This window comes from Macrosteles quadrilineatus, unplaced genomic scaffold (assembly GCF_028750875.1).
Source record: "Macrosteles quadrilineatus isolate MER2022 unplaced genomic scaffold, UCM_ALF_1.0 Scaffold_5__1_contigs__length_97177068, whole genome shotgun sequence".
NCBI classification, from domain to species: Eukaryota; Metazoa; Arthropoda; class Insecta; order Hemiptera; family Cicadellidae; genus Macrosteles; species Macrosteles quadrilineatus.
The window spans coordinates 4049735-4076464 of NW_026542598.1; the positions used below are offsets into that span (position 1 = coordinate 4049735).

At 35.7% G+C, this 26730-nt stretch overlaps 1 protein-coding gene across 1 annotated transcript; it reads left to right on the forward strand.

Moving 5' to 3' along the window:
- LOC128994868 (uncharacterized) lies at positions 1-26730 on the forward strand. The gene is made up of 9 exons (XM_054419688.1): positions 1-374; positions 15097-15273; positions 17868-18077; positions 18638-18723; positions 19251-19438; positions 22178-22380; positions 22645-22827; positions 25197-25316; positions 25873-26730. Exons 1-9 carry the CDS (start codon positions 201-203, stop codon positions 26146-26148), a joined length of 1617 nt encoding a protein of 538 aa, XP_054275663.1. The 5' UTR covers positions 1-200; the 3' UTR covers positions 26149-26730.

Consider the following 26730-nt stretch of genomic DNA (forward strand, 5'->3'; position numbering starts at 1 on the left):
TTCAGTTCAGACCGTGCAGTTAGCCGTAAAGTGATAAGACAAGGAATATTTGGAAAAGGGTCGTTTTAAATTTAAGGCTCAGGCCTAGGCCAAGTTTAAATTTTTGAATTCGTTGAATTTAATATAACTTTAAAAATTTAACTTTAAAATTGTTCAGTTACTAATTATATAAATCGCCTTGGCTACATTTATCGAGCAAAATGGCCAAACCTCAAGTGTACAGCATGAAATGGAATAATTACAAAGATCATTTAAGTGGCATATTATTACAATTATTGGAGACTGAATCTATGGTTGATTTGACGCTTTGTGCCGAGGGCGAGAGGATAAGCTGTCATCGAATCATATTATCAGCATGTAGTCCATATTTTCAGGTAAGTTAAATAAAGGTCAAATCCATACTCTACACATAGCCAAGTTGGGCTATGTGTAACTTAGCTATGTGTCCTGTTAGTTGCCAAAAAGAACCTGGCAACTAACAGTAAAAAAATATAAGTAAAAAATAGTTGTAACTTAAGTTAAGTTAAACTTAATCAGCTTGGCGTATGTTTAACTTACAAGACAACAACTAATTAGGCCTATTCCTTAATGAATTTTATTTGGCAAGAGTTTAGGGGCTACAGTAGGCGAGTGAAAATTTAAAAACGTACATTTTCATGTCCCTGGCCTTTTACTTTGTAGATACTGGATTTGTAGTTTATTATTATGTGTTTTAATATTTTTTGAGACGGGGGCAACATGTTACACTCATTTATTTGGTTTTAAATAGGTTCTAGGTATTTTTTTCGTATTTTTAAAGTCTCGAAATTCACGACCATGACGTGTCCTTAGGGTACATTTTCCAACTTTCACGCTGTTTTAAGACTAATTATTTATGCCGAAATATATAAAGCCATATTTTTATGTCATCAATGGTTATTAAACTTACAAAAAAAGGAGCATATTATAATTTTATTGTCATTGTAAACTGACTACCATGACAAAATAAGTCTGTCCCTCGATTTGGCGTCACGACCATTTGGGAAAAATTTTCACCTTTGGAGCACGACAGTGGCAAGCCTGGCGTCGATCTGCCCTGCTAAGAAAGAAGGCAGTATGTGCAAAAGTGAATATTTTCAGAAAATGGCCTCAACTTTGCCGCCATTGCCCTGACACATCTGAAGACTAAAATAATATTTTTAGTTGTCTTAGGTAATTTGTAGGCCTAAATAATCAATTGGCACTATAAAAAATACATTTTTTCCACTGGATCAATATAAAAATGCACATACTGCTTTTGTCCTGAGAAATATTTCTGTTCATGCTAAGCCAAAAGGCAGCATCTGCTCATACTGCCATTTTGCTTAGCTAGTAAGTGTTAATAGGACCCTAAGCTAAAAAGCAGTAACTTATCTAACTACTGCTAGCCATTTCCTTATTTACAAACATATTATTAACAACAGTCAAAACACAAACACAACAACATAATCTCAGCTGGTAGAAACTGCTTTTAGTTCCTCTTGTACCCATAATGCTAAGCAAAAAGGCAGTACCTGATGTACATCACTAAGCATAAAGGCAGTATCTACATTGCAGATATTGCCTTTCTTGCTTAGCTTTTATAGATACTGCCTTTTAGCTTAGTTTTTGTTGAAAAATGATGTACATACTGCCATATACACCTACCATATCTCAGAAACGGTTGTAGATACGGCCTTTTAAGTGTGTTTTTCAGAATCCCTGACCTCAAAAACCTTAAATTTCATCAAAATCGAAAAATCGAAAATTTTGCACTTACTGCCTTCTTTATTAGCCCTGGGGCAGCGATGGAGTCAGTTGGTTTTAGAGACTAGTTCGGGGTGTACGTCAGGATTGTAGTGCCGGTCGTTTCGAGTTGAAAGGAGGAATTACAAGATTAATAAAGGAAAGATTGTGTTTTTTGTAATTTTGGTGTGTCCATGACCGTACGTAGACATGGTGTTAATTTTTGTTTATAAGATATTTCAATTGCTAGATTTACCTAGAAGTCCACTTTGTATCCTCGAACATGAGGTGCAGGGCTACCGCCAGAACAGAGCCAAATAACACGTAATTTCACGACCATCGCGGGTTTTTTCACGACCAATCCAGCCTTATGGATTATAGTGTGTTTGGTCGTGACAATAACTTTAATATAATTGTAAATTGATCAGTTTAGTTCAATTGAAACACATATTTTTATTATAACTAACAGTAGCCTATAATTGAAGGATTGTTTAGAAAGATTTAGATTATTTCAGACAATTCACGACCGCACCGCTTGTCCCTGACCATCACGTTTATGATTTCTATCATACAAATTTCAAAAATTAAAATATCGTCATATTTCAATGTTTTATACACAAAAGAAGCACACCTCTATACAAACATAACGATTTTTCGGGTCTCAGGTAAGTTTTTTCGGAGTTATACAAACTTAAAAAGATTTTATTGGCTTTTTTTCAATTTTTTGAGTTTTTTATTTTTTTCTAGAAAGACCAAATATACCAAGAGCTCAGTGACCTTTTTATTGTATAATGGTCATAAAAGTAAATTAGTTTATAGCAAAACACAGTTATAAAAATAATATTAACTATTTTTAATATTCATTTAAACGTCTGTTATGGTCTTGACAGGATTTTGTGTTTTTTCACTAAAGATGCTCTTTAAAAAAAAAAACTACCAAAGATATTGCGTTACCATGGACATTTTATGAAACTTAAAGTGTTAATAAAATAAAAAAAATAATAAAAGTTTTGAAAAAAAGGGAAAAAAATTTGCAAAGTGCTTTTCCTGAAAACGTACGTTTTTAAATTTTCACTCAGGCCCTAGCCTAAACTCAAAGCAAGTGATACCGTGGAAACTACTATAGTGAACCTGGCGCCTGTAATCGTGCACAATTTAGACATAGAGGAGAAGAAGGATTTGTATTAGTGATGTGACGAGTTGAGTCCGACTCGTATATGTGTCCGTGAATGTGATAACTTGAGTAATTTTTGTCCGATTTTGATGAAATTTGGTTTAAAGGTGTAAAGCAGGATAAACTTGAATGAGTTTTGCGAAACAGCATGATCGAACTATGGGAACGGGGGTTTATGGGGGGTTTTATGGGGTAAAAAAAGGTTTTTCCCATTTTTGATCCTAAAAACAAAATTTCACAATTACTTTCCAAACCATTATGTAGAGCTTAAAGAAACAAATAATTTAGTATATTGAAGCGTTATTATGTGCCTAAGGGTTATGGAGAAAATTCAAAAAAATTGTAATTTTAAAATTCCCATGTTATTCTTATGGAGAATAAGTCAACTGTTGTAGTTTGCTTATTTAGGCCGGCCACACACAGAACCAGGCAAGGCGGGGCGCGACAGGGCATTTTGCCCCGGGGCGTCTTGTGCGACGGGAATTGCACGGGCGCTTATGGAGCTCCACACACAGGACCGGGCGAGGCAGGGCACGTCGAAAAGACGCCCCCGGGCGCCCTCAGGGCAAAATGCGAAGGTCTCCAAAATTATGCCCCGAGGCAAGTCGCTGCCGGGCAGAACTTTCTGCGCATGCGCGGTCATGTGATTTATTCCCTTAAAGGCTAATTTTGATAAGGATTATTTTACAACTGATACAATTTACATACAAGACTGTAATAATTTATAATATTAATCTAACAAAAAACCACTAAGTGGTAATACTTTCCCCGCCAAGTCAGCAATCCAAAAAAGATAATAAATCATTGTTTTTTTCCGCCAAGAAAAACAATGTAATGTATGGCTTGTTAAATACTTCAAAACATCAATGGCATCTTTGCAATGGCAAAAGTTTACTGTTAATTTATTTTCTGTAGTAAAATTACATCATTTTGTTGGTTTCTACTTTTATTTTTTATTTTTAAAATCACCAAGTTTGGCACCTTGGCGGCAGACTTTTGCTTGGTTTTTTCATTAAAGTTACGTTTGAGGATAATTTCATAAATCAACTTCTCTAATTAATTAGTCCAACTAACTAAGTATAATAATTTCGAGGTAATCAGTAAATATAAAACCATCATTATTATGATTTTATGAAATGTGGCTCAAATAAGGTCTTTTTTAAAAAATAAGCTATCACCTAGCAATGTACTAATGGGAGAGATACTTGCTCAATGAAACTAATTTTATGGTATTTTTTAAAGTGATCGAGCAAAAGTCTGCCGCCAAGTTGCCAAACTTGGTGATTTTAAAAATAAAAAATAAAAGTAGAAACCAACAAAATGATGTAATTTTACTACAGAAAATAAATTAACAGTAAACTTTTGCCATTGCAAAGATGCCATTGATGTTTTGAAGTATTTAACAAGCCATACATTACATTGTTTTTCTTGGCGGAAAAAAACGATGATTTATTATCTTTTTTGGATTGCTGACTTGGCGGGGAAAGTATTACCACTTAGTGGTTTTTTGTTAGATTTTATTTATTTTTGTAGAAAATTAACAGTTAAAATAAAAATTCTATTTTCTTTGAAAAAAAAAATTAAAATAAATTTTATTAGTAACAAAGTAATAACTGCTGCCTCTACTGTTCTGTTAATAACAGCATGTACAGATTCTTTGAACCAATGGGCCATCTTTGGTTTGATATTTGTTCATCATTGGCTGTTGTCCAACCTGAAGCTGTCTTCATGGTACAAGTGTAATGGCCTCGTGATATTGTATCTCCGTGATGAAAGATTGCTGCTGTAGGTCTGTATGTTTTAGTACCTATAGTCACTTGAGCACTTGGGACTCCTGCTATGTTTGTTGTGGTAATCTTTTGTAAGTTGTTGTTGAATATTAAAAACTGTAAGAGAACACAGCGGTTTGACTTCGTGACGTGTACTTTGCCCAGGCTCGATCCTCGTTGGCCGCATTCAGCATTACTGCACACATAATCCAACAAGGGCTCCCAGTGGTCGTTCATCGTAAGGCTTAACAGATTTCGTAGTGTTACTTTACCAGCCACCACGGGGATTCTGATTATATTGCCTGTCTCCTCTTGCCCTGTGAATGTGTAATGACAGTGCTGGCATTTTGTGGTTTTCACCGTGCTGTATGAGATGGCTTCTATAATGCCCTTGTTGGTCTCCAATAAGTCCAGCAAGAACAAAGCACAGTCTTGCTGCTCTGTCAGGGTATATGTATTGTTGTTAGGGAGGTTTCTTAAAATCACTGTATCTAAAACAACCTCCGAGGGAGACACTTCGTAATCATGAAGATGTTGTTTTAACTGAGGACAAATTAGTTCCGAGTTCTTTATTATCTCTCTGATGTACGGAACAGAATACAGCATCTGAACTGCAACATTCGCATAACATGACACACGATCATTGTTCTTAAACCCTCTTAATGCTAAAGTTGACTGAACTCTCGATCTTCCGGTAGTCTTTGCAGAGGGTACTGGTTTTGTACTCTCATCCTGCACTTTTTCGACATTTTTGGTCTGGCACCACTTCCTGTCTCTCACATAAGGAGCCGAAGAGGAGTCACAACTTGTGTTGTAAAGTGGAAGATCAGATTTGTACTTCTGCCTTAGTCTGTTGTATTCGAGAATGGCGGATTTCTGAGGCTTCACATCTCTTGGGTTAAAGTTAATAAGATGAAGCCCTTCTAATGAAGTCACTCGTGACAAGGCAACATATGATTGGCCACATGTAAATATGGACTCCCCAATATCAATTATTACGCTATTTAAGCTGAGGCCCTGGCATTTGTGAATTGTAACCGCGTAGGACATTGATATCGGGAATTGCTCTCGATACACAAATGCGTTATCCATGGTATCTTACCAAATGATCCTAAGAAATGTTCTCAATCATCTCAATGTTCTTGAACTAGATCTCTTCACTAAACATAAACAATGCTGCTCTTTTTGTAAAAATAAACAAGACATCAAATTTTTTTATTTACAGCTGGTAATTAAAAATGGTTATAAATAGTTTGGGTGAAATATATAGACCACGGCACAACTACATCTCATTTCATTTCAATAATATTGTTTGTGTAGAACTAAATTCTACATTTTTTGGTCTTATCTGCTATAAACCAATTAAAAACTTTTTGACACACCTACCAAAATTACTATTTAACAAAAATTGCTACGTTGGAAGTTTTTGAAAACATGTGTTAAACGTATAGTCAACAGGGTGGTTGTTTCTATTTATGATTTTGTCAAGAATATGTTTATTTTAAACTAAACACACACTTTGAAACTGTATAATCTAGTCATCATCCATTAATATAGGTTCTGTGTCTGGGGCTGTAAATTCAGCAATGTTCATCTTGAACAACATAAAATGCGTTGGTGTTACATAAGTGTTCTGATAATTAAACCCGTATATCTAAAGACTAGTGTAAATTGAGCCCTTATTATAGAAGTAAAAATGTAATCAAACAGTTAAGGTTTGTTGGAAATAGCATAAGGCAAAACGAATATTGAAAAACTAATTAATCCTATATTTACATTTTAATTGCTGGTTTAACATACGTAAAGTGACTTTCCCGATTCTTTTATTTGTTTTAGTGTATCAAAACATAAAACAAACCTTAGTACTAGTACTAAGTTTCAAGTTACTAGGTTTCATATGTTTTGATAAGTAGTATTAAACTGTTAAAAATGACGAACTGCTGTACCAGTGTACCATCGGTACACTGCATTTTTCAATGGAAAGTATCGGGGAATATCACTGCTCTAAGTAATTTTATATAGTAAGTAGTTCAAATCATTCGGTATACCTGAAAAAATACTTTATGAAAGTTTTAAAATAATTTTTCAGCTGTTCCTATGAATTTCTCTAACATTTAAATTAATTGAGATTTAATCGCAGCTGGTCCTTCTTTTGTTTTGATTTTAATCCCATGTTATTTAAATGGGCCAAAATCGTACTTTGAGGGCTTGCCAAGGGTTTATGGTTCAACTCACCGACTTGAGACCCTCAAAAGGCACATCTACACGTTAAGGGCTTTCAAACAACATAAAGAACATTAAAATTGAGCCAGTGGTTTGGGCTGTAGGTCCGTCAACATTCAAGGAGAAGGAGAAGGAGGAGAAGGAGAACACGGAAAATTTGTGAATTTTCAAACTAGTTTTTCTTGGCTCAAACACAACAGTTTTTTAAATTCTTTTTTTTATTTTGTTGAGGATGAGTGCCCCTATCCAATAGATGAACAATTTTTTTAATAGCTTTTGTTTCTTCAGAGCTATAGACGAGTGAAAAAGCCACTTTGTCACGTCAAGTATATATACACTGCAGCAGCTGTGTACCGCTGGGGGACTTGGCGGGGCGGAACGCTGCCGCGTTCCTTAATTTACTACCAAAGATTACACCCTTTGATAAGACTATACAGTGATGATATTACTACAGTGGTTGAATAACTAATAATTTATCTTGGTATTGATAACTGAGGAAAGAGAGGGCCAACGTTCATATCTTAAGGGTTTCAAAAACCACTCCTCTGTGGGTGGTATGACTTTGAATTTTGTTTTCTATTCTGCTCCCAAGTATAAAGTCAAATTTAAAAGTTGGCTAAATCGGCTTAAGGCTCAGAAATAAAAAATCCTATATTAATTTTCAGGTTTATGGGGGCTAAACTTTTTACTTGACGTGCCCTGCCTCATTCTGTGTGTGACAGCAACAAGACAGGGCTTAAGTCAGGCGTCTTGTCGTGCCCTGTCGCGCCCCGCCCCGCCTGGTTCTGTGTGTGGCCGGCCTTATGAACATATTTTGATCAAATTTGGAAAATACATTAATTTCTTACTAAACTACAGTACCTATTAACATTTTACATTAAAAACACTTTTTTACCCTCCCTGTTGCAGCAAACCTAAGTACTCGTTAAACTAATTATATTTTTTAAATAGGGAATAAATGTGATATATTTAAGGAGACATTTTAGTGTAAATCCAATGAGGCAAATGGAAATTCGTTAAGTCTGCATGTTTGCTGCGGCGGGGGTATTATTTTATGAAAGTCAGTCAGGAAAAAATTCTCTTTTGATTAATCGATGATAACCTAAATGATAAACCAAAGCTCCTCGTTCTCAACATCACCTCTGGCTTAAGTCTGGGACTTAACTTATATGCCAGGCCGATTCCCCTTCTTCTTTCTTCTTAGGCTTCGGCCACTTTAAATCCTCGTTCAGACACACTCTAAAACCCTAACAGCATGGCTCCCTCCCCCCCTGAGCGATAGGGGTCATTGGGATTTGATCCAATCTTTCCTCTCCCCTTCATGGGGAAGTTTTCATTCATTTTCTTTCTTTGTTTTTGTTTGTTTCTTTAATTTAAAAGCCTGGTCGTATCCTTGATTCTTCCTATTTCCCTAACTACTTTCCTAAACGTCTTGATAGTTTCCTTGCCTCTCATCAAGATCTATGTTCTCATCTCTAGACCATTCCTATCCAAGATGTCTTCCTGTTTTCTCCTATTTGCCTCCTGAAGTAGACAATTCTTCAATACGTGACTCGTGGTCTCTATTTTTTTTTGCGCAGCGCTGCATACTTCCTTTTCCACCAAGTTAAATCGCAACCTTGAAATTGTCCATGTCCTGTGACAAACTGCATTGAATAATGGTCCATCTCCCAATCTTGTTCTCCAGTCCTTCTGATGTTTGGCATATATCCTAACGTATCCCTTTCTTTCTCATCTGCTCCTAGCGCATTTGCCACTCATCCCCTTTCCGACGTTTCCTCCCGCGGCCTTGCCTTCCAAAATCCTAATCCTGTCTTCAATGAGCAGGTTGAGTGGTATGGCTCCACTAGGTAGGCACACGATTAGGGCCAAAACCCTAATCGTATCATATCGTATCGTGAAGGCATTCTTACTTGACCTTGCACCTTACAGTGTAGAAGATTTTAGTAATTTCAATTTTAAATAATGTATAGTAGGTAATTTGTAATGTTTAACTGTTTCTTATTGCTGATTTAGGTAGTAAATAACGATAGACTAACAAAGTTAAACATTGTTATACATTAAGGAAGCTCTTTCTTTTTTATTTTATCCTAAAAAAAGAGTATTTTCTTAGATAAGAATACAAATTGAAGAAACCTTTCAATTTTATGTGGTTTCTCTTTTTTAGTGTAGGCTACATTTATTTTTTTTTCTTTATCATTAATTAGACAGGAAAGAACCAAGATAGAGACTATTCATGTATAAACATTTGTACTGTGTGAATACTTTTTGAATCTTGAATCTATCATGGATAATGTGTTGTATAATTTCATTGATTTCCCTACTTTCAACAAAACTCTTCTTTGCATAGGTACTCAAAAGTTTCCTTTTCAATCTTATTTTCATAGCATCCTTACCCCAGAACTCGCATCCATAAAGCATAGCTGGCTCAACACCCTTTGTACATTGTCATCAAATGCTTCCCAGTCATGCGTCTATCTATGAGCCTAAACTGAAAAAGAGAAACCACATAAAATCAAAAGGTTTCTTCTGTACTATTTTACTAAGAATTAAGTGAATGCACTGTTTTATGTCATAACTCAAACTCAACTAACTTTATTTACCTTTTTACAAACATAGAATAACAAATAAACATATGATAATAATTAATAGAAATTAACAGGTGTTATGAAATAAACTGTTCTCACAACATCCTCCCTTTTAAGTTTGAAAGTTCTTCAACCAGCTTGGTTTGTGTATATTTCTCTTTGGACGGTTGTATGGTTCTGTTTGATGTGTATTTGCTGACAAATTTTGTTCACTGTTTTCCTCTCTTAAATAAGGGGCAAGTTTGAGGTGGAATCGATTTCTTCTCACATTCCTCTTATCAGTTTCAACAATATATGAACGAGGGCTGTCCAGGATTTTCACAATTTCGCCATGTCTTCTAAGGTCCACAATCCAAACTGGGTCTCCTATATGAAGAGGATTGAGAGTTTGCACTTTGTGCCTTCTATCATAGTTGTGTTTGTACTTCTCACGATATGTTTCTTCTCTCCCATTTAGATCCTTTAGATCTGGTTTTCCACTAAGCAAATGTCCTGTCTGAGGCAATGTGCTCCGTAATCGCCTGTTCATAAGAAGCTGAGAGGGACTGAACCCATTCCAGAGGGGTGTCGTTCGATAGGCTAGAAGCGCTAAATAAGGGTCTTCCACATTTTTCTTTAGAATCATTTTGGCGATTTTCACTGCCGCTTCAGCCTCTCCATTGCTTTGGGAAAATTTTGGGCTACTTGTTACATGCTTGAAGCCATAAACTTTGGAAAATGTCTTGAAATCTGAATGTTCAAGGACTTGAAATTGAGACCCACAGTCAGACCTAATTTCTTCTGGAATGCCGTGTCGACAGAAAAAGGCTTTGCATCTCATTATTACTTCTCGTGATGTTAATGACTCTAATTCAGCTATCTCAAAATATCTGGAGTAATAATCTGTCACAGTCAAAAACCAAACGCCTTCAAGTTTGAACAAATCCATCGCAAGTGTTTTCCATGGCCTGTCAGGGAACTGTGTGGGAAGCAATGGTTCATGACTGTTCCTTGAATGTTTAATACAAGTAGGGCATGATTTCACCATACTTTCAATGGCTGAAGAAATTCCTGGCCACCAGACTGACTCTTTTGCACGTAAACGACACTTAGTGATTCCAAAATGACCTTCATGTACTCTTTGAAGTGCCCAAGACTGCAGAGCTGGCGGAATTACAAGTCTTGAACCTCGTACGTAGTATCATCTCATTATCAACACTTAGCTCATCCTTAACTGAATTATACGGTTTTAGGTCATCTCGTAATGATGTCTTAGAAGGCCAACCTTGGATGATTATTTTTTTCAGTTCACGTAAAGTCGGATCTTTATTTTGTTCCTCCAATACTTTAGCAACTATGCAGTCGTTTATATCAATGGACGACAAAACCATTTGAACAAACGCTTGAGTTTCTTCTTCTAACTCACGGTCATCAGTACCTGAAAATGGGAGAGGTGCTCTTGAAAGAGCATCAGGAACTAGAAGCTGCTTTCCAGGAATATAAGTAATTGAAAAATCATATCTCATGAGACGCAATCGAATTCTTTGAATTCTTGGAGACAATTCATCAAGATGTTTGGATTTCAAAATTTGAAGTAGTGGTTTGTGATCTGTTTGTATTGTTATTCTCTTGCCAATAATAAATTCTTGAAACTTTTCACATGCCCAGGCAACAGCTGTAGCCTCCCTCTCGATGTTTGCATAGTTTTTTTCAGAAGGAAGAAGGTTTCGGGATGCAAATGATACTGGTCGTATAGAACCATCATCTTGAACTTGAGAAAGAGTTGATCCTAGTCCTTGAAGCGAGGCATCACAGGAGATAATTGTTTCCCGATTTACATCGTAAATGGCTAGGCAAGGAGAGTTAGTCAAAATGAGTTTTATTTCATCAAATGCCTTCGCCTGCTCTGGACCCCATATCCATGGAGCGTTAGCTTGAAGTAGTGAATTCATTGGGGCCAAAATCTTAGCTTTGTCAGGAATAAACTTACCAAGAAAGTTTACCATCCCATTGAACCTTTGAAGTTCTTTTACGTTTTTTGGGCAGTCCATTTTGAGAATGGCGGAAACCTTTTCCTTATCAACAGAAATTCCATCGGATGAGAGGAAATGCCCGAGGAATTTAATACTTGACTTCCCAAACTCAGTTTTGTCTTTGTTAAGTGTCATTCCTACATTTTTAAGCTTTTCAAGTACTTGCCGAACAACTGTAGCCTATCATGTTCTTCTTTCGTTTTGCCCCAAATCAGAATATCGTCCATATGGACTGCGACATTTGACTGGTTGTCTAAGATTTTGTTCATGCATTTCTGAAAATGTTCAGGTGCTGATGTGATTCCAAATGGAAGTTTGAGAAATTTAAAACGTCCAAAAGGGGTAAGGAAAGTAGTTAGATCCTGGGAATTTACATTTAAGGGGACTTGCCAAAAACCACTGTTTGCATCAAGTTTTGAAAACCATTTTGCTCCTGACATTGAGCTGAGAGACGTTTCAATTTTGGGAATCGGATGATAAGACCGCTGGATGGATTCATTCAACTTTGTTAAGTCAACACATATGCGGACATCTCCATTAGATTTAGGCACTACTACCATTGCTGAGCACCATTCAGTAGCATGCTCAACTGGTGTGATTACATTATTTTGTACCATACTTTCTAGTTCTTTTTTCACTTGACACATTAGGGGTAAAGGTACTGTCCTAGGAGTGGTTATTGCGTATGGCTTTGCGCCATCCTTAAGTGCTATTGTGTAGGGATCAGGAATGACGCCTAGACCACTAAACATTTCATGGTATTCGGTAAAAAAGTCACTGTCTACCTCTGCAACTGAATTAACAAAAGTTAAAATTTTCAAGTCCTGTATTGCTGGACGACCAAGCAAGGGTGTTATGAGTCCCTTCACTACGTATACCATGTGATTTATTTTTACATCTCTGTATTGGATATTAGCTTTAACACAACCTACAGGTTCTAATTTTGTTCTACCAGCCCCAAACAACTCAACTAGAGTCGGCTGGATCCTACTTGGATCAACTATGCCAGGGGGAATTACTGTTACATCTGCCCCTGAATCAATTTTAAATGTTTGTGGTTTTCCCTCAAATACTAATTCTAGTTTCCAGGGCTTACATTTTGACCCATCCCCAAGTGTACCTATGAATACTTTATTATTTGAAGGTCCAAGTTCACTTACTTCATTTTCGTCAGTTACTTCCTGTGCTTTAGATCTGCAGACCTTCGAAAAGTGACCAATCTTTTTGCATAAGTTACATGTTGCGCTTTTTGCTGGACACGTGCTTCTTGGATGGGACGGTTTATAACCACACCAGATACATTGCGCTGGGTATTCTTGTTTCTTTTGACGAAACCTATATCCTTGATTTTGGTTTGAACTCGATGACGTAGTTGCTTCAATTTGAACTCTTTTCTCATCACAGAAATCTGCTTTCTCTTTCTTTACGTTATCTGCATGTCTTATTACTGTAATGGCCTTGTCTAAATTCATCTCGGGATCTAGCAACAAGCGATCACTAAGTTTCTCATCATTTAAACCCAGTATTAGCACCATCAACACCATTTCATCATTAAGTGAACCCCAGTCACAGGTTCTAGCCAAGGAATGGAGACTAACTATAAACTCTTCAACTGTTTCATTAATTTTTTGTCGTCTCTTCAAAAACTTTGCTCTTTCAAAAATTAAGTTCCTCCGTGGAATAAAATGTTTGTCAAATAAATCTAAGACTTCTTCAAATGTTAGCGTTGATTCCGTTGCTAAATTAAAAGATGCAAAAATCTCATCAGCTTTCTCATCTAATGTGTATATAAGAGTGTTGATTTGTTTGTTCTCAGACTCTTCAGATAGCCCAGATGCTGACCGATATCTTTGAAATCGTGTTTTCCATCTTGGCCAATCTGCTGGTACAAAGGAGAAACTAGCTGGGGGTTGAATAACTGAATGAGTGTTTGATACAATGATTGACTTCTTAGTTGAATTGTTGTATTCATTTTCTCTGCTTCTTTCATTTTCATTATCTTCATAGTCAGATTGTTTCCTTCTTGGATTTCTCTTCTAAAAGGCATAGCTCTAAACCGCTGCCACCATGTACTATTTTACTAAGAATTAAGTGAATGCACTGTTTTATGTCATAACTCAAACTCAACTAACTTTATTTACCTTTTTACAAACATAGAATAACAAATAAACATATGATAATAATTAATAGAAATTAACAGGTGTTATGAAATAAACTGTTCTCACAACATCTTCCATTTTTATTCTTAAGAAAATACTAAGGATGAAAAAAAAGAGCTTTGTTAATGTTTTCATTTATATCAATTTTAAAATTTAAATACAATGCATCAAAATTAATATCAAACTGAATAAATATTGGTGTAACTTATACAGGGTTAGTAAAAAGTGTGGAGACCCCCTGTTATTTTTTTAACGGCCCATACTAGAAAAACTAAACTTGGCACACCTTTATGGCATGTTATGAAGTACTTTTTGGGCATAACCGTCACTTGGTGTACATCCCCAAAATGGGGGATTTTGGGGGAAACTCAAACATTTCAAATACAAAGACCTACCGAGTGACCCCTCATTTTGAAGGTCCTGGTAAAAGAAAACCAAAAACGCAAACTAGAGGTATTTATCTCAATCCAGTAAAAAATGGCAGCCAATTGAAATTCTCAGTAATTGAATTTAACTTGCAGCTTTCCAAGTCTGGAGACCCCCTGTAAATTTTGTAGCGGCTCACACTAGGAAAACTGAACCCTACACACCTTTTTGGCATGTTAAGAAGTACTTTTTAAGCATAATATCCACTTGCTTACCAAACCCAAAATGGGGGATTTTGGGGGAAACTCAAAAGTTTTAAATGATAAGCCCCATCAAGTGATCCCTCATTTTGAAGGTCCTGGTAAAAGAAAACTTACAACGCAAACTAGAGGTTTCTATCTCAATCCAGTAAAAAATGGAACCTGATTGAAATCTTTAGAAATTGGAAATAACTTGCAATTTTATATTCAATTGGCTGCCATATTTTACTGTGTTAAGATAGAGACCTATAGTTTGCGTTGTTAGTTTTCTTTTATTATGGCCTTCAAAATGAGGGGTCACTTGATGGGGCTTATCATTAAAAAATTTTGAGTTTCCCCCAAAATCCCCCATTTTGGGTTTGGGAACTTATGAGAATTTCAATTGGCTGCCATTTTGTACTGAGCTGAGATAGAGACCTCTAGTTTGCGTTGTTGGTTTTCTTTTACCAGGACCTTCAAAATGAGGGGTCACTCGATGGGTCTTTGTATTTGAAATTTTTTAGTTTACCCCAAAATTTCCCATTTTGGGGATGAACACCAAATGGCGGTTGTGCCCAAAAAGTACTTAATAACATGCCATAATGGTGTGCCGAGTTTAGTTTTTCTAGTATGGGCCGTTAAAAAAATAACAGGGGGTTTCCACACTTTTTACTAACCCTGTATATCGATAGTTATCGTTACTTATAAGATAATATATCACAGGTTCTCTGCGGAACTGTGTCACCCAATAATAGTTCTATAGTCCTATAATTTTTGTTGTAGGCTACCTATTTTGATTTTATGTCGTTTGGAATTTTTTCAGGAAATATTGACTGGAATCACATCCAAAAATGCTGTTGTAATACTGTGTGGTATATCTGCAGAGGATTTACGATCGATAGTGGAGTTTGTATACAAAGGAGAGTTGAATGTGAGCTCAGAACGATTTGTGTCCATTCTCCATGCAGCAGAAACGTTAAAGATAACTGGTTTGATGTCCGTAAGTTTTGTTTTAATTAAATACTTGTTTCTTATCTTATCATTTTAAAAAAGCTGATCTTGATTTTATCGTTTTCTACAAATAGCCTTACTCTTAGCCGGATTAGGTTGTCCATAATAACGAATATAAATAAAAAAAAACATTATTTCTATTTCTTCTCCTTGGTGGTGTTCTATGACTTTTCTATGTTTTTATAGTTTGCAAATCGGCTTTTTCAATGATTACTAAGAAATGCAGCTTGTATTATATCAGTAGTTAATTCAGTTTTCATTTTAGTACATCAAATTATCCCGGCTCTATCGCTTTTTCCCATTGTAATATTTACGCCAACCTAAATTCAAATAGTAAATATATCATTTCAACCAAGTCAAGCAAACTTATTGACTGTTTACAATTAACATATGCTCTTCTTCTCACTTTTAATTTCTGACAACAGCTGGAGTTTCATAAAAGTTTTTGTTTCCTATGTAAATCTTTCTTATGGAGAAATACAAAACTTTAAAGAGCCCCAGGACCTCACTCTCAAGTTATTTCCCTAAAAAGAAAGTTTCCTGCACAACTTCACGTTACGCTCTTTCCAATGACACCCAGGCCCACTTTTATAAATGGGCAGACTGGGCATATGCCCAGGGGTGCCGGTGGCTTGGTGGTCCAAACCACCGCCCGCCAGCACTAGGAAAAAAGGGGGGCGCTGCTCTTGGGTTTGCCCAGGGCTCCACTGACCCTTAACGCGGCCCTGATGACACCAAAAACATGTCAATCGGTTCAGTAGTTTCGGAGGAGTAATTGTCACAAAAAACCTGCTTGCGTATTAAATAAGTACTAGTGTCCCTGTTTCTCGAATTTGAGCAATTTCTAAGTATTAGAGGTGTTATTTTAAAAGGAATAACGTTCATAATTTCTGATGACTTTAAAAGATTCGACCCAAAGATTATGGAAATATTCCAGATGTACATAACAGAATATATAAATTTATCCAGGCTCTCTCGCTTTTTTCCATTGTAATATTTACGCCAACCCGAATTCAAATAGTAAATATTTCATTTCAACCAAGTCAGTAAATGTTTGTAGCAAACTGTAAAATTAGCAAACTTATTGACTGTTTAAAATTAACATATGTTTTTCTTCTCACTTTTAATTTCTGACAACAGCTGGAGTTGCATAATAATTTTTGTTGCCCATGTTAATCTTATGGAGAAATACGAAACTTTAAAGGTTCTTAGGGCCTCACTCTCTGATTATTTCCCTAAAAAGAAAGTTTCCTGCACAACTTCACGTTACGCTCTTTCCAATGACACCAAAATCATGTAAATCGGTTCAGTAGTTTCGGAGGAGTAATTGTCACAAAAAACATGCTTGCGTATTAAATAAGTATAGATACAGATTTTGCTTCCGTTAGGATGATTCATTAGGCCTACATTTTCCCCTATCACATTTCTGATTATGAACCCCCTCAATCCTGAATCGTTCTCATTATTTTAATTCCAGCACATTCTTTGTTTTAACAAAATTTATTATATACACTAGTGTACATGTTGCTCGAATTCGAGCAATTACAAAGTATTACAGGAGTTATTTCAGATTGAATAACAGTCATATTTACAATGAGTTTAAGAGAGTCGACTCAAATATTACCGTTGTGTAACTCAGACCCCGTTTATCTTCGTTATTGATAAACCTAAAGCATTCCGGACGGTTCTCTCCTTCTCAAAATGCCTCGCTGTACAGGCAACACAGGTCATTAATAGAGGGCCAATTGAGAACGAAAAGTTGTTTTGGGGTAGTGTTAGGGCGCATTTGTAACCAAATAGTTGAAGTTGTCCAGGTTCAGGTTCAGACTGTGATGAGTTAAGCCTATTACGCGCCACTGTTCTGTATAGCTGCGGTCGTTATCACGTTTGCGCCCCCTGTCTTTGTTTCGTTGTCGTTGCGTCGGAGACATTTAAAAGAAATAAACAACAAATAATAAACAAATTATAGCTACACAAAACAACAATAAATGCACAAACTTAAGTTACAATCATGCTAACACAATCCATCATAGCGACACAAAACAACGATAAATACACAAATTTAAGATACGACCATACTATAGTCCTGGCCACCCTAAGTTGAGGCAGCCAAAGGCCGCACGGCGTATATCTAGTGCGACCTTTGGCTGCCTCAACTTAGGGTGGCGAGGACTATAACATGATCCGTCTTGGGGGTTATGTTTACACAAACTCAAATAGTAATTAAATGTACTCAATGTGTTTCATTGAATTGAAAAGTAAATAACAGCAATAAAATTATACAGCTGATCAAAATGTAAACAATTATGTTCTTCATAAGGATAACATGGGAAGTTTCAAAGCCACTGGGGCAGAGCCCAAGGGACTTTTTCAAAAATGTAAGGTCAGTTTGCAAATCTACGCGACACGCTCTTTCCAATGAGACGTCAATGGATAAAATCGGTTAGGAAATGGTGGAGGAGTTCAACCGACAAACTTTCGTGTAGCGTATTAATTATATAGATTCTATTCAAAATAGATTTTTTTTTCTATTTTATAAAGTTATAACTAACTGGAAAATCATTCAACCTGTTTTAATTTAAGGTAAAAAATCATCTAACTGTTATGGACCCGGTTAACTTGAGAGATGAAGGCTTGTCAAATAATGTGGAGGGAAGAGACAAACTAATAAAAGTAAAGCAGGAACTGTTGGCAGAAGAAGAAAGTCTTTGTCCTGTAAATCTAGTTGAAACTGCAGAACAGATAGAAACTAACGACGATGAAAATGGACCCAGCTTTACGATCATTACTGATGTAAGTTTATAATTATAAGAATCGCCTGTTATTGGTGACACATAATTTTGTAACCTGTAAAAACTAATTTGCAAATTTAGAAATGCTATACAGTACAGGTACTTATGTACATAGGCTAATAGGTCTAGTGTATAAATATTAAGATTAATACCTAATCATCAAATCAATGTAAGGATTTTACTCCTTTGGTTTACAGAGGTTGTTGAAATCAAACCTCAGTATTTGTACTTCATTACAATCAATGTTTTAAGAAATTTATTACCTAAAGTATATTTAATTAAGTAGGCCTACTGATATTTATAAAATTGAAATTGTTTGTTTTTCTATTGAAGCGACCTTACAAAGTAAATAATAACCTAAGTGACGTGACATGAAGAAAAAATAAGTAACTCATATCTAAATAAAATAATTAATATTTTACTGAAGAACTAAGATTACAACTTTTCTTCTTGATTTTTGTCCTAGTAGGTAGTACTATTTCAAAGCAAAACATTTGGAAAATAAAGTTTTATGTTTTTATTACAACTCAACCCATGCTTATCATCGTGTTTTAACTTTAGGATAACGAAGAACACTCTGACTATAGGCTGCAGATTGCTACACCTAAAAATAAGCGTAAAAGAGAGTTTTCAAGAAGGGATTACAGGTAAGGATTTCAAATATGTGAGAACATTTTTAGAAGTGCTGTCTACCAGTTAAAAAACATTTTATAATTAAGAAGACTGACTAGTTTCGATTACTATTTTATTTTCGTTTAACAAACATTCGAACTATGGCCATCTGATAGGACTAAATAACTAACCTGTCATATCAACCAATTGTATCATTAACTATGGACTCCTATAATGTTGAAACTTTGCTCTGAAATTATAGCCCTGTCCACTTTCACAAACAGAGCCTATTATACAACTTGTGTTTTAATGTGTGAAACTAATCCACTTAAGTTTCAAGCCATGAAACAGTTTGAAATACAATTTCTGGATTCCCCAACATACATGACATTAAATTAACAATGTCACATGCCTGATTATTCATACGACCACATCTCCAAATTTTTCACCCATATTCACAATGAGATGATAAAATCATGAAACAGTCTATTTAAAAAATATTAATTGGTGATGTAAGGTTAATGATGTGTCCACTGCCAGTAACTTATCTATTTGATTGCAGTGAGGAAGCTTTGTCAGCAGCTCTGGAAGATATGGCGAATGGTTTAAGCCTCCTAGAGGCCTCCAACACACATAACATACCTCGGTCTACGCTGTACGCTCGGGCCAAGAGTTACGGCATCACTCCCTCCATCTCACGTTATGAGTATTCACAGGAGAACCTGTTAGCAGCCGTCAATATGGTCAAAGGTAAGATCACCAGAATGGATAAGTTTGTTAACAAGTATTTTTTAGATTGAGAGTGAACTCATTTCATAGCTCGACTTAGAGTAGAGTCTTGACTATCCACTAAACAGGCATCGGTAATGTTGAATAAGTGGACAAATCAGATAGTAAAGAAAGGTAAAAAATACCATTACATTTTCTCCATTTCAAAATTATTCAAATTTTTCAATTGAAATCACTCATTTTTTCCCATTGAAGATAAAGCAATCTTGAATGACTGTAAAAATTACAAACAAAGTAAAAACTTCACCACTAAGTAAATGAAGTAAATTATTGGCATCAGTGTGGTATCATACATCATTCACTCAGCCACAGTTCTTTGTTGTGACTAAGATGTGAGAGGTACAGATGAAATGAGGAGTTTATGAACTGTTTACTATGCAGCAGGCTAAAACAATCAAAAAGTAGGCTACAGGTACAATAGAACCTCGCTAATCCATCACCTACGGGACCAGGAGCATGGTCCGAACAGCAAAAAGGTCAGATTATCAGAGGAACAAATATTGACATAAAAACATAGTAAAACTGTATTTTGAACAGACCACGGTAACTGAAAACCACAGTTAATCCAACATGACATAAAACAGCCATTTCGAACTCGTAAACAACGCCTAATACTGTATAAATGGAATTTAATGTGATAATTTGCATATTACATCATCAAAATACAATTAGTAGGCTATTGCACAATCATGATAATTATGTTAAGTCATTAACCTTTGTTCAGTAATAAAAACTGTAACGTTTGAAATCACAGATTTCTCAAACGTTTACGCAAAAAACATGTCGCAAACATTGTATAGCAAAATAAAGAACAGAAAAATAGAAAGTGTAGTAAGCTACTGCTACACTGTTTCAGGACAGAAGAATTTTGATAAAAACATTAGATAACGCATAAAGAAAGTATAAAATAATGGTAGCCTACTTATAGATGACTAGCTGTACCCGCGGGCTTTGCCCCGTTTAACTTCTCAATTTTCAAGATAAGCTCGTTCGCATGGTTCAATCATGTCCTGGGGCCCATTTCATAATAAACTACAAGTTACAACCTGTAACTTGTAATTTCCATAAGATTTGCATTGGGCGATCAGCTGATTTACTAATAATATTAGTTTGGACTTTATTATGAAATGGGCCCCTGGTTGAAGTTCGTTCGCTATTCTCACTCACTTTTAGGTTGGAGCTCGTTCGCTGCGATCACTTGCCTTCAGGTTAGCTCGTTCGCTACGCTCACTCACCTTTTGGTTACAAATTAGCTGTCATAAATTAAAAAAAAAAAATAGTGCTGCACCCTGTTGGTAATCCTTGTAACTTTAATGCTATTGCACATCATAGAACAAAACCAACTTGATTAATTGAAACAGCAGTTAAGATCCATTAATTGCATTTAAATATGAGTACTCATAAGGTTAACATGGGAAACTCCAGAGCCACTGGGGCGGAGCCCGAGAGTCCGATCAGAATAAAAACTACTTAGTTTTCCTATTTAATGTCTAAAGAATCAGTGTAGCAAATTTCAGCCTCCTAGGTAAATGGGAAGTGGGAGAATTAGTGATGAGTGAGTGAGTGAGTGAGTCAGTCAGTGAGGGCTTTGCCTTTTATATATATAGATAACAACAGTCTAAAATACACCGATAAAGATAACAATGACATAAAAACATCACTTATTCTTTTTCTTTGTTCTTCTATTCTTTCTTGAGTTTCTCTTCATCCACCCATTCAGCAAGTTGCCATGGTTACTAATCACCCAATCACAGGCTACTAAAGTTGTCATGGTTACTAAATACCCAATCAAAAAATGTTGTGACAGAGAAAGCAGTGTCGTTGCAGACAAATCGTTACGTTTTATCTTAGTGTGTACACCGGGCTTTACTCAAGTTATCGCCTTCACAGTCGTGTATGTATATACAGTACAGTAGCGGCTGGTGTTCATAGGTCTCTGCAAGGGCTCTGCATATTTTTATATGTAAACGAAAGCCTAACATCAATCAAGTTTGTTAAAGAATTGAAAAAAATGTAAGGCTCAAAGTTGTAATAAAAACATGCATATGCCTAGCCTACGATATATATTTATTTAAAGTTCTTTCCAAGGCTGCTATTGTATTTAACTTAATAACAGTGTCTGTAGGATACATGCACGAACAGTACTCCTACATCTCTATTCATTAATCATTAAACAACTAGGCCTACACCAAACCAAAATAACATTTTGAGGTTAGCTCGGTTGATTTCTAGTTTTAAAAATTAGATAGATGGTTTGAGTTATGAAAAAACAGGTGCGCCAACATCAGTTCTACCCATCATAACGGTAGCTTGCAATACAGAATATCCAGATTGTGGTGGCTGCCCTGTTTTAAGATTGTGCACACAACTTTGGACTCTACCTTAAAGTGCCCATTTTAAAGCATTGGAATTACGTCATGGCACCCTCAACGCTGTTTTGTTGTTCTGCCATAAGACTACATGTTGGGATTGGGACGGTCTGGCCGCGGTCCTTACTAAGCAAGCGACGATCAAAAATTAGTATTACTGTGTCACCTATGGTAAAATCTACTTCCCTAAGACAAATTTGCTAAAAGTGTGCTTCAGCGATTTACATAGCTCCTTGGTAATTTTTCAGTAACCTTTAAACGGTCTAAGTAGACCATAGCACAAAAAAGTTGATTTTTGCCTACAAATATTAACTGTGAACTTGGTTGACAGCTGGTGCGAGTTTACAGTCTGCATCAGCAATGTACGGCATACCTAAGACTGTGTTGTGGCGACGGGTCACTAAGGTAATCGGCAACTACGCTCTGAGTCAACGGCTCAAATCTCGACAGAGATATCAGCCTCACGCTAAAGAAGCCGCCATCAGAGCTCTCGAGAGAGGGGAGAAGATTAACAAAGTTTCATCCATGTATAAGGTAAAACAACACCATGGTGGCCGGATATGAGAGGTGCAATTACTGAGACGTTGCATATAATCTAAGGACGTTTTAGGCTGAATGTATCTTTCAGTCTGGATGTAAAATTTGCTTTTAATAAATTTAGTCAACAGTCAGGTAAACATGTTAGATTTTTCCATTTCATCACAGCACTATTTTAAATTTTTTACTATGACAAATCAAAAATATGTCAATCATGCAGAGTCTGATAGTTGTTACTGACCAAGTTTATGTATTTTTCAGATTCCAAAGACAACGCTGTTCAGAGAAAAGAGCCGACTGGTTGAGTTGGGAAGACTTCCACCATCATGTCTCAACAAAAGAGAGCCTAACAAAGATAGCTACAAGCAACAACGTCTCACTCAAGCAGTGGCCGCTTGCAAAGAGGGCCGCATGTCTCAAGCCGCCGCTTCCAGCACATACAAGGTGCATTATAACTAATCAAAAACTTTCAAATAACTTTCATGAGGAACCAAATAGAGGACTTAACACTTTCTCTTTTAGCAAATTTTTCATATGGGGAATAAGCTATTACCTCTATTACCTTAGGTCTCATAGCAAGACCTGGACCTGGGACCGATAAGCTTATTCGTTTTGAGGTTACCAGAGGCCAAAAACAACCCAATTCATATATTTATTTAACGATTTACTTTTTTGTTTTGAGGTCCCTAGAGGCCAAAAACGCCATCCGTTCAAATTCATACATATATATATTAATTTAGGTGTTCACGTAAGGGCTGCTGATATATTAAATATTTAAGTAAATAAGTAAATAAATAAAATATAATATACAGGGTGCTCAGTTGTACTTATTTACTTAAATATTTAATATATATATATATATATATATATATATATATGAAAAATATAATAATAGGGCTATTATATATAAATAAAGATTAAACATTAATAAACTTAGTACCCAAGTAAAATTATTTATTAAAATATTTACTGACTATAGTTTCGGCTCTAAGGCCATTTTCAAAGATATATATGTCTGTTAGCGCGATAACTCGAGCAAAAATGATCCGATTTTGATGAAATTTGGTACAAACGTGTAAACCTACATTTATTCAAACAAGTTCGCGAACCAGCATGATCGGACTATGGGAACTGTGGTTTATGGGGTAAAAATAGGTTTTTCCCATTTTTTACCCTAAAAACACATAATTTCACAATTTCTTTCCAAACCATTTTGTAGAGCTTAAAAAACAAATAATTTAGTATATTTAATCGTTATTATGCGCCTGATGGTTACGAAAAAAATTCCATAAAACTGTAAATTTAAAATTCTAATGTTATTCTTATGGAGAATAAGTTAAGGAGAATGTTGTAAGTTTGCTTGTTTATGAACATATTTTGATCAAATTTGGAAAATGAATTCATTTCATTCTAAACTATAAACATTTTACAAAAAAAAAAACACATTTTTACCCTCCCTGTTGCAGCAAACCTAAGTACTCGTTAAATTAATGTTATTTAAATCTATATAAATAAAATTAGAGTTTTGTCTGTCTGTACATTGCTCAGAATTATATATTTTTAGGTCATTTTTACGTTTTATACATTAAAGAAGCAGAAACAAGTCTTATTTCTATTTCTGTCTGTCTTTCTGTCTGTCTGTAACACTCAAGGTGGCATTTTACGCAATCTTCTCCATGAAAACGAGAGTACCTATCAAGATCCAAGTCATTTTAATGTATTCACTGGATTGGCGAGATTGTCTTTAGCCATTAAAATATGGCCTCACTACTTTGTAAATAAAATTACGGACGTTCAAAAATGCAGTTTTGTGCGGATTGTCAAATTTTCGTTCAATTTTTATCACAAAATCATCTATGAAATAACGAACAACTGTTCGGATCAAGATTATTTTTTCTAGCTGTCACGCATATGTTTACAAATACCGCAACCATTTCCGATCACGTTTTGAACGCAAATCCCAACTAAGTGAGATTTAAAACGTTTTTCTTACATAACGGATTTAATTAATCGCAAGTTCAATAATATAGTGTAACCGTAAATGAAATTAAATAACAGGAACCAGAAATTCTTTGCGTATAAATTGTGTTTCAGTTTTGATAACCAGAAAGAAGACCTTGAATCAGTGTTGTATAGGGCTGGGACACTTAATGTACGTCGTAAATAGTTTACAAACAAGGTTTCCACTCATTGACGGCGCTTCAATGGCGATTGTGTAAAGTGTGAAGTAAATAAAACACAACTGCAGTGGGTGATTGTAACAGAGGTTTACGGATGATGCTAAACTCGCTTTTCCAATGTGTCACTTTCTACTCTACTTTGTTTCTACTCACCGTGTGATGCAATCGCTGGACCATAGAGCCAATATGGGCCCATAGCCCATCTCTTGGGTACGTACGCCTAACTATTTAATCATAACAACCTTTTTGACGACGATCCTTGATACCGGGACTCTTCCGTAGAATACATGGCCTACCTACTTAAGAAATAACATTACAAATGTCCAAAAACCCAACATTGTGTGATTTTTGTCACATTCAACTGTCTACTATAAGATCCCCGTGCGTAGAACGGGCACACAGCTAGTAGGGAATAAATGTGATATTTTTAAGGAGACATTTTTGTGTAAATCCAATTAAGCAAATGGAAATTTGCTTAGTCGGGGTATTTTAACAATATTACTGTTTACGACTTACAGCTTCAACAATCAATTTTCATGGAACTTTTTCATTGATTATATTTATTTTGTAGTAATTTTGTTCAGCACATTATGTATTCCAAAAGTTTTAAAGCTAACATTTTCTCCACCACAGGTCTCAAAAACAACAATTTGGAGAAGACTACAGCAAAGCCAGGGCAGAAAACAAATTCGATATATCAAAACGAAGGAAGAACCAGTGGAAGAAAATGAAGAAAGTGTTCAGTTTGAAGAGGTAAGTTTTGATGAGCGAGCCAAAATATTATGCATACATTACATTTACATTGATAGGACTGATGAGGTGGCTTGAACCATCATTATTGGAAATAAAGTAATGATATGAAAATGTAATTAGACTTGCTATACATTAACATGGAAAATTTAAAAGCCTGAGGAGGTAGGTAATATCCTGAGTGAATTTTTCTTCAACTTCCAATCTAAATAAAAATAAACACTTGTAGAACACAAAACTTTTATTTTATACCAAACATTTTATATTTACATATAAATCCATCTCAATTATATAGACATATTCATCGTAATGTATCAATACCTAAAAAAAGGTATCATACACGAAAGAGTTGGTAAAGACCAAAGACAGTGTCAATTAGGATAGCATGTAGGGAGGATGAGGAAAAGGCTCCTAACACTTAAAGTCAGACCACTATTTTTTAACACCCCTGAACAGCCTTCCCTACAGCATGGTCTTCGGGATTGTGGTTACTTGTTTGTTGATTTCATGTTATGAACATCCTACCAGTAAAATCTATTATCCAATGTTAATCTTTCAGATTGTCTCCGAGATACCTGTCACTTATGCTGAGGACAGCTCTTACACGGAAGGTTCTTTTATCATCCTGGCACCCAATGGTGAGTTTCCCGTGGACTTTGAGGGAGAAATGTTAGTGGCAGAAAATGTAGAAGATGTGGGTGAAATCATAGAGATACCTACATATGTAGAAGAAATGTCCAGTCAGATGGAGGAATGCTCAACAACTCAAGAAAACACAGAGATCCAGGAAAACACACAGCTCCAAGAAAACACACAAGTTGAAGAAGCGGTTTGAGACCTGTGAAACGGTTACCATTGTCTTTCTACATTATGGTAGTTATGGCGTGGAGTTCTTGACTATCAGACTTACAATGTGATGGTTCTTTCGAGAGAAGTTTGCTGATTACCAAGTCCGTAGTTACCACGGGAATTATTAGACTGACTGAACTATACACCGAAAATATATGAACTTCAGAATATTGACACTGGTTGTGTATCCATCTGGTGCAAAGAATCCACTTAAATTGTTCATGACGCTTTCCTTGCCAAATGGTTGTTATAGGAGACAATTGTAGTGCCAAACGGCAGAGAGAAAAATTTCCTCGAAATACTGTAACATTTGACAAATCAACTGAATCGGGGTGTGGACATAAATATACATATCCTGAACCCCTTTTATACAGTGTATACATACAATGTTTATATATTGTCTACTGGTTAGTTTTACTATTTTTAGCATTTTACAAGAACAACTTAGGAATGTTATCTGTCAAGATATTTATTTTAAGAACTTGGTTTGTTGCACTAAGTAGCCTCCTTTCAACTATACCCGTTTTTTACAACAATATGAAATGAACTTGAAAAATAATAAAAATGT

Coding starts and splice junctions, on each gene's coding strand:
- LOC128994868 (XM_054419688.1), top strand. CDS start 201: ATGGCCAAACCTCAAGTGTACAGCATGAAATGGAATAATTACAAAGAT. Junction 18,724..19,250: donor TTTTCAAGAAGGGATTACAG/GTAAGGATTTCA, acceptor ATTTGATTGCAG/TGAGGAAGCTTTGTCAGCAG. Junction 25,317..25,872: donor AAAGTGTTCAGTTTGAAGAG/GTAAGTTTTGAT, acceptor TTAATCTTTCAG/ATTGTCTCCGAGATACCTGT.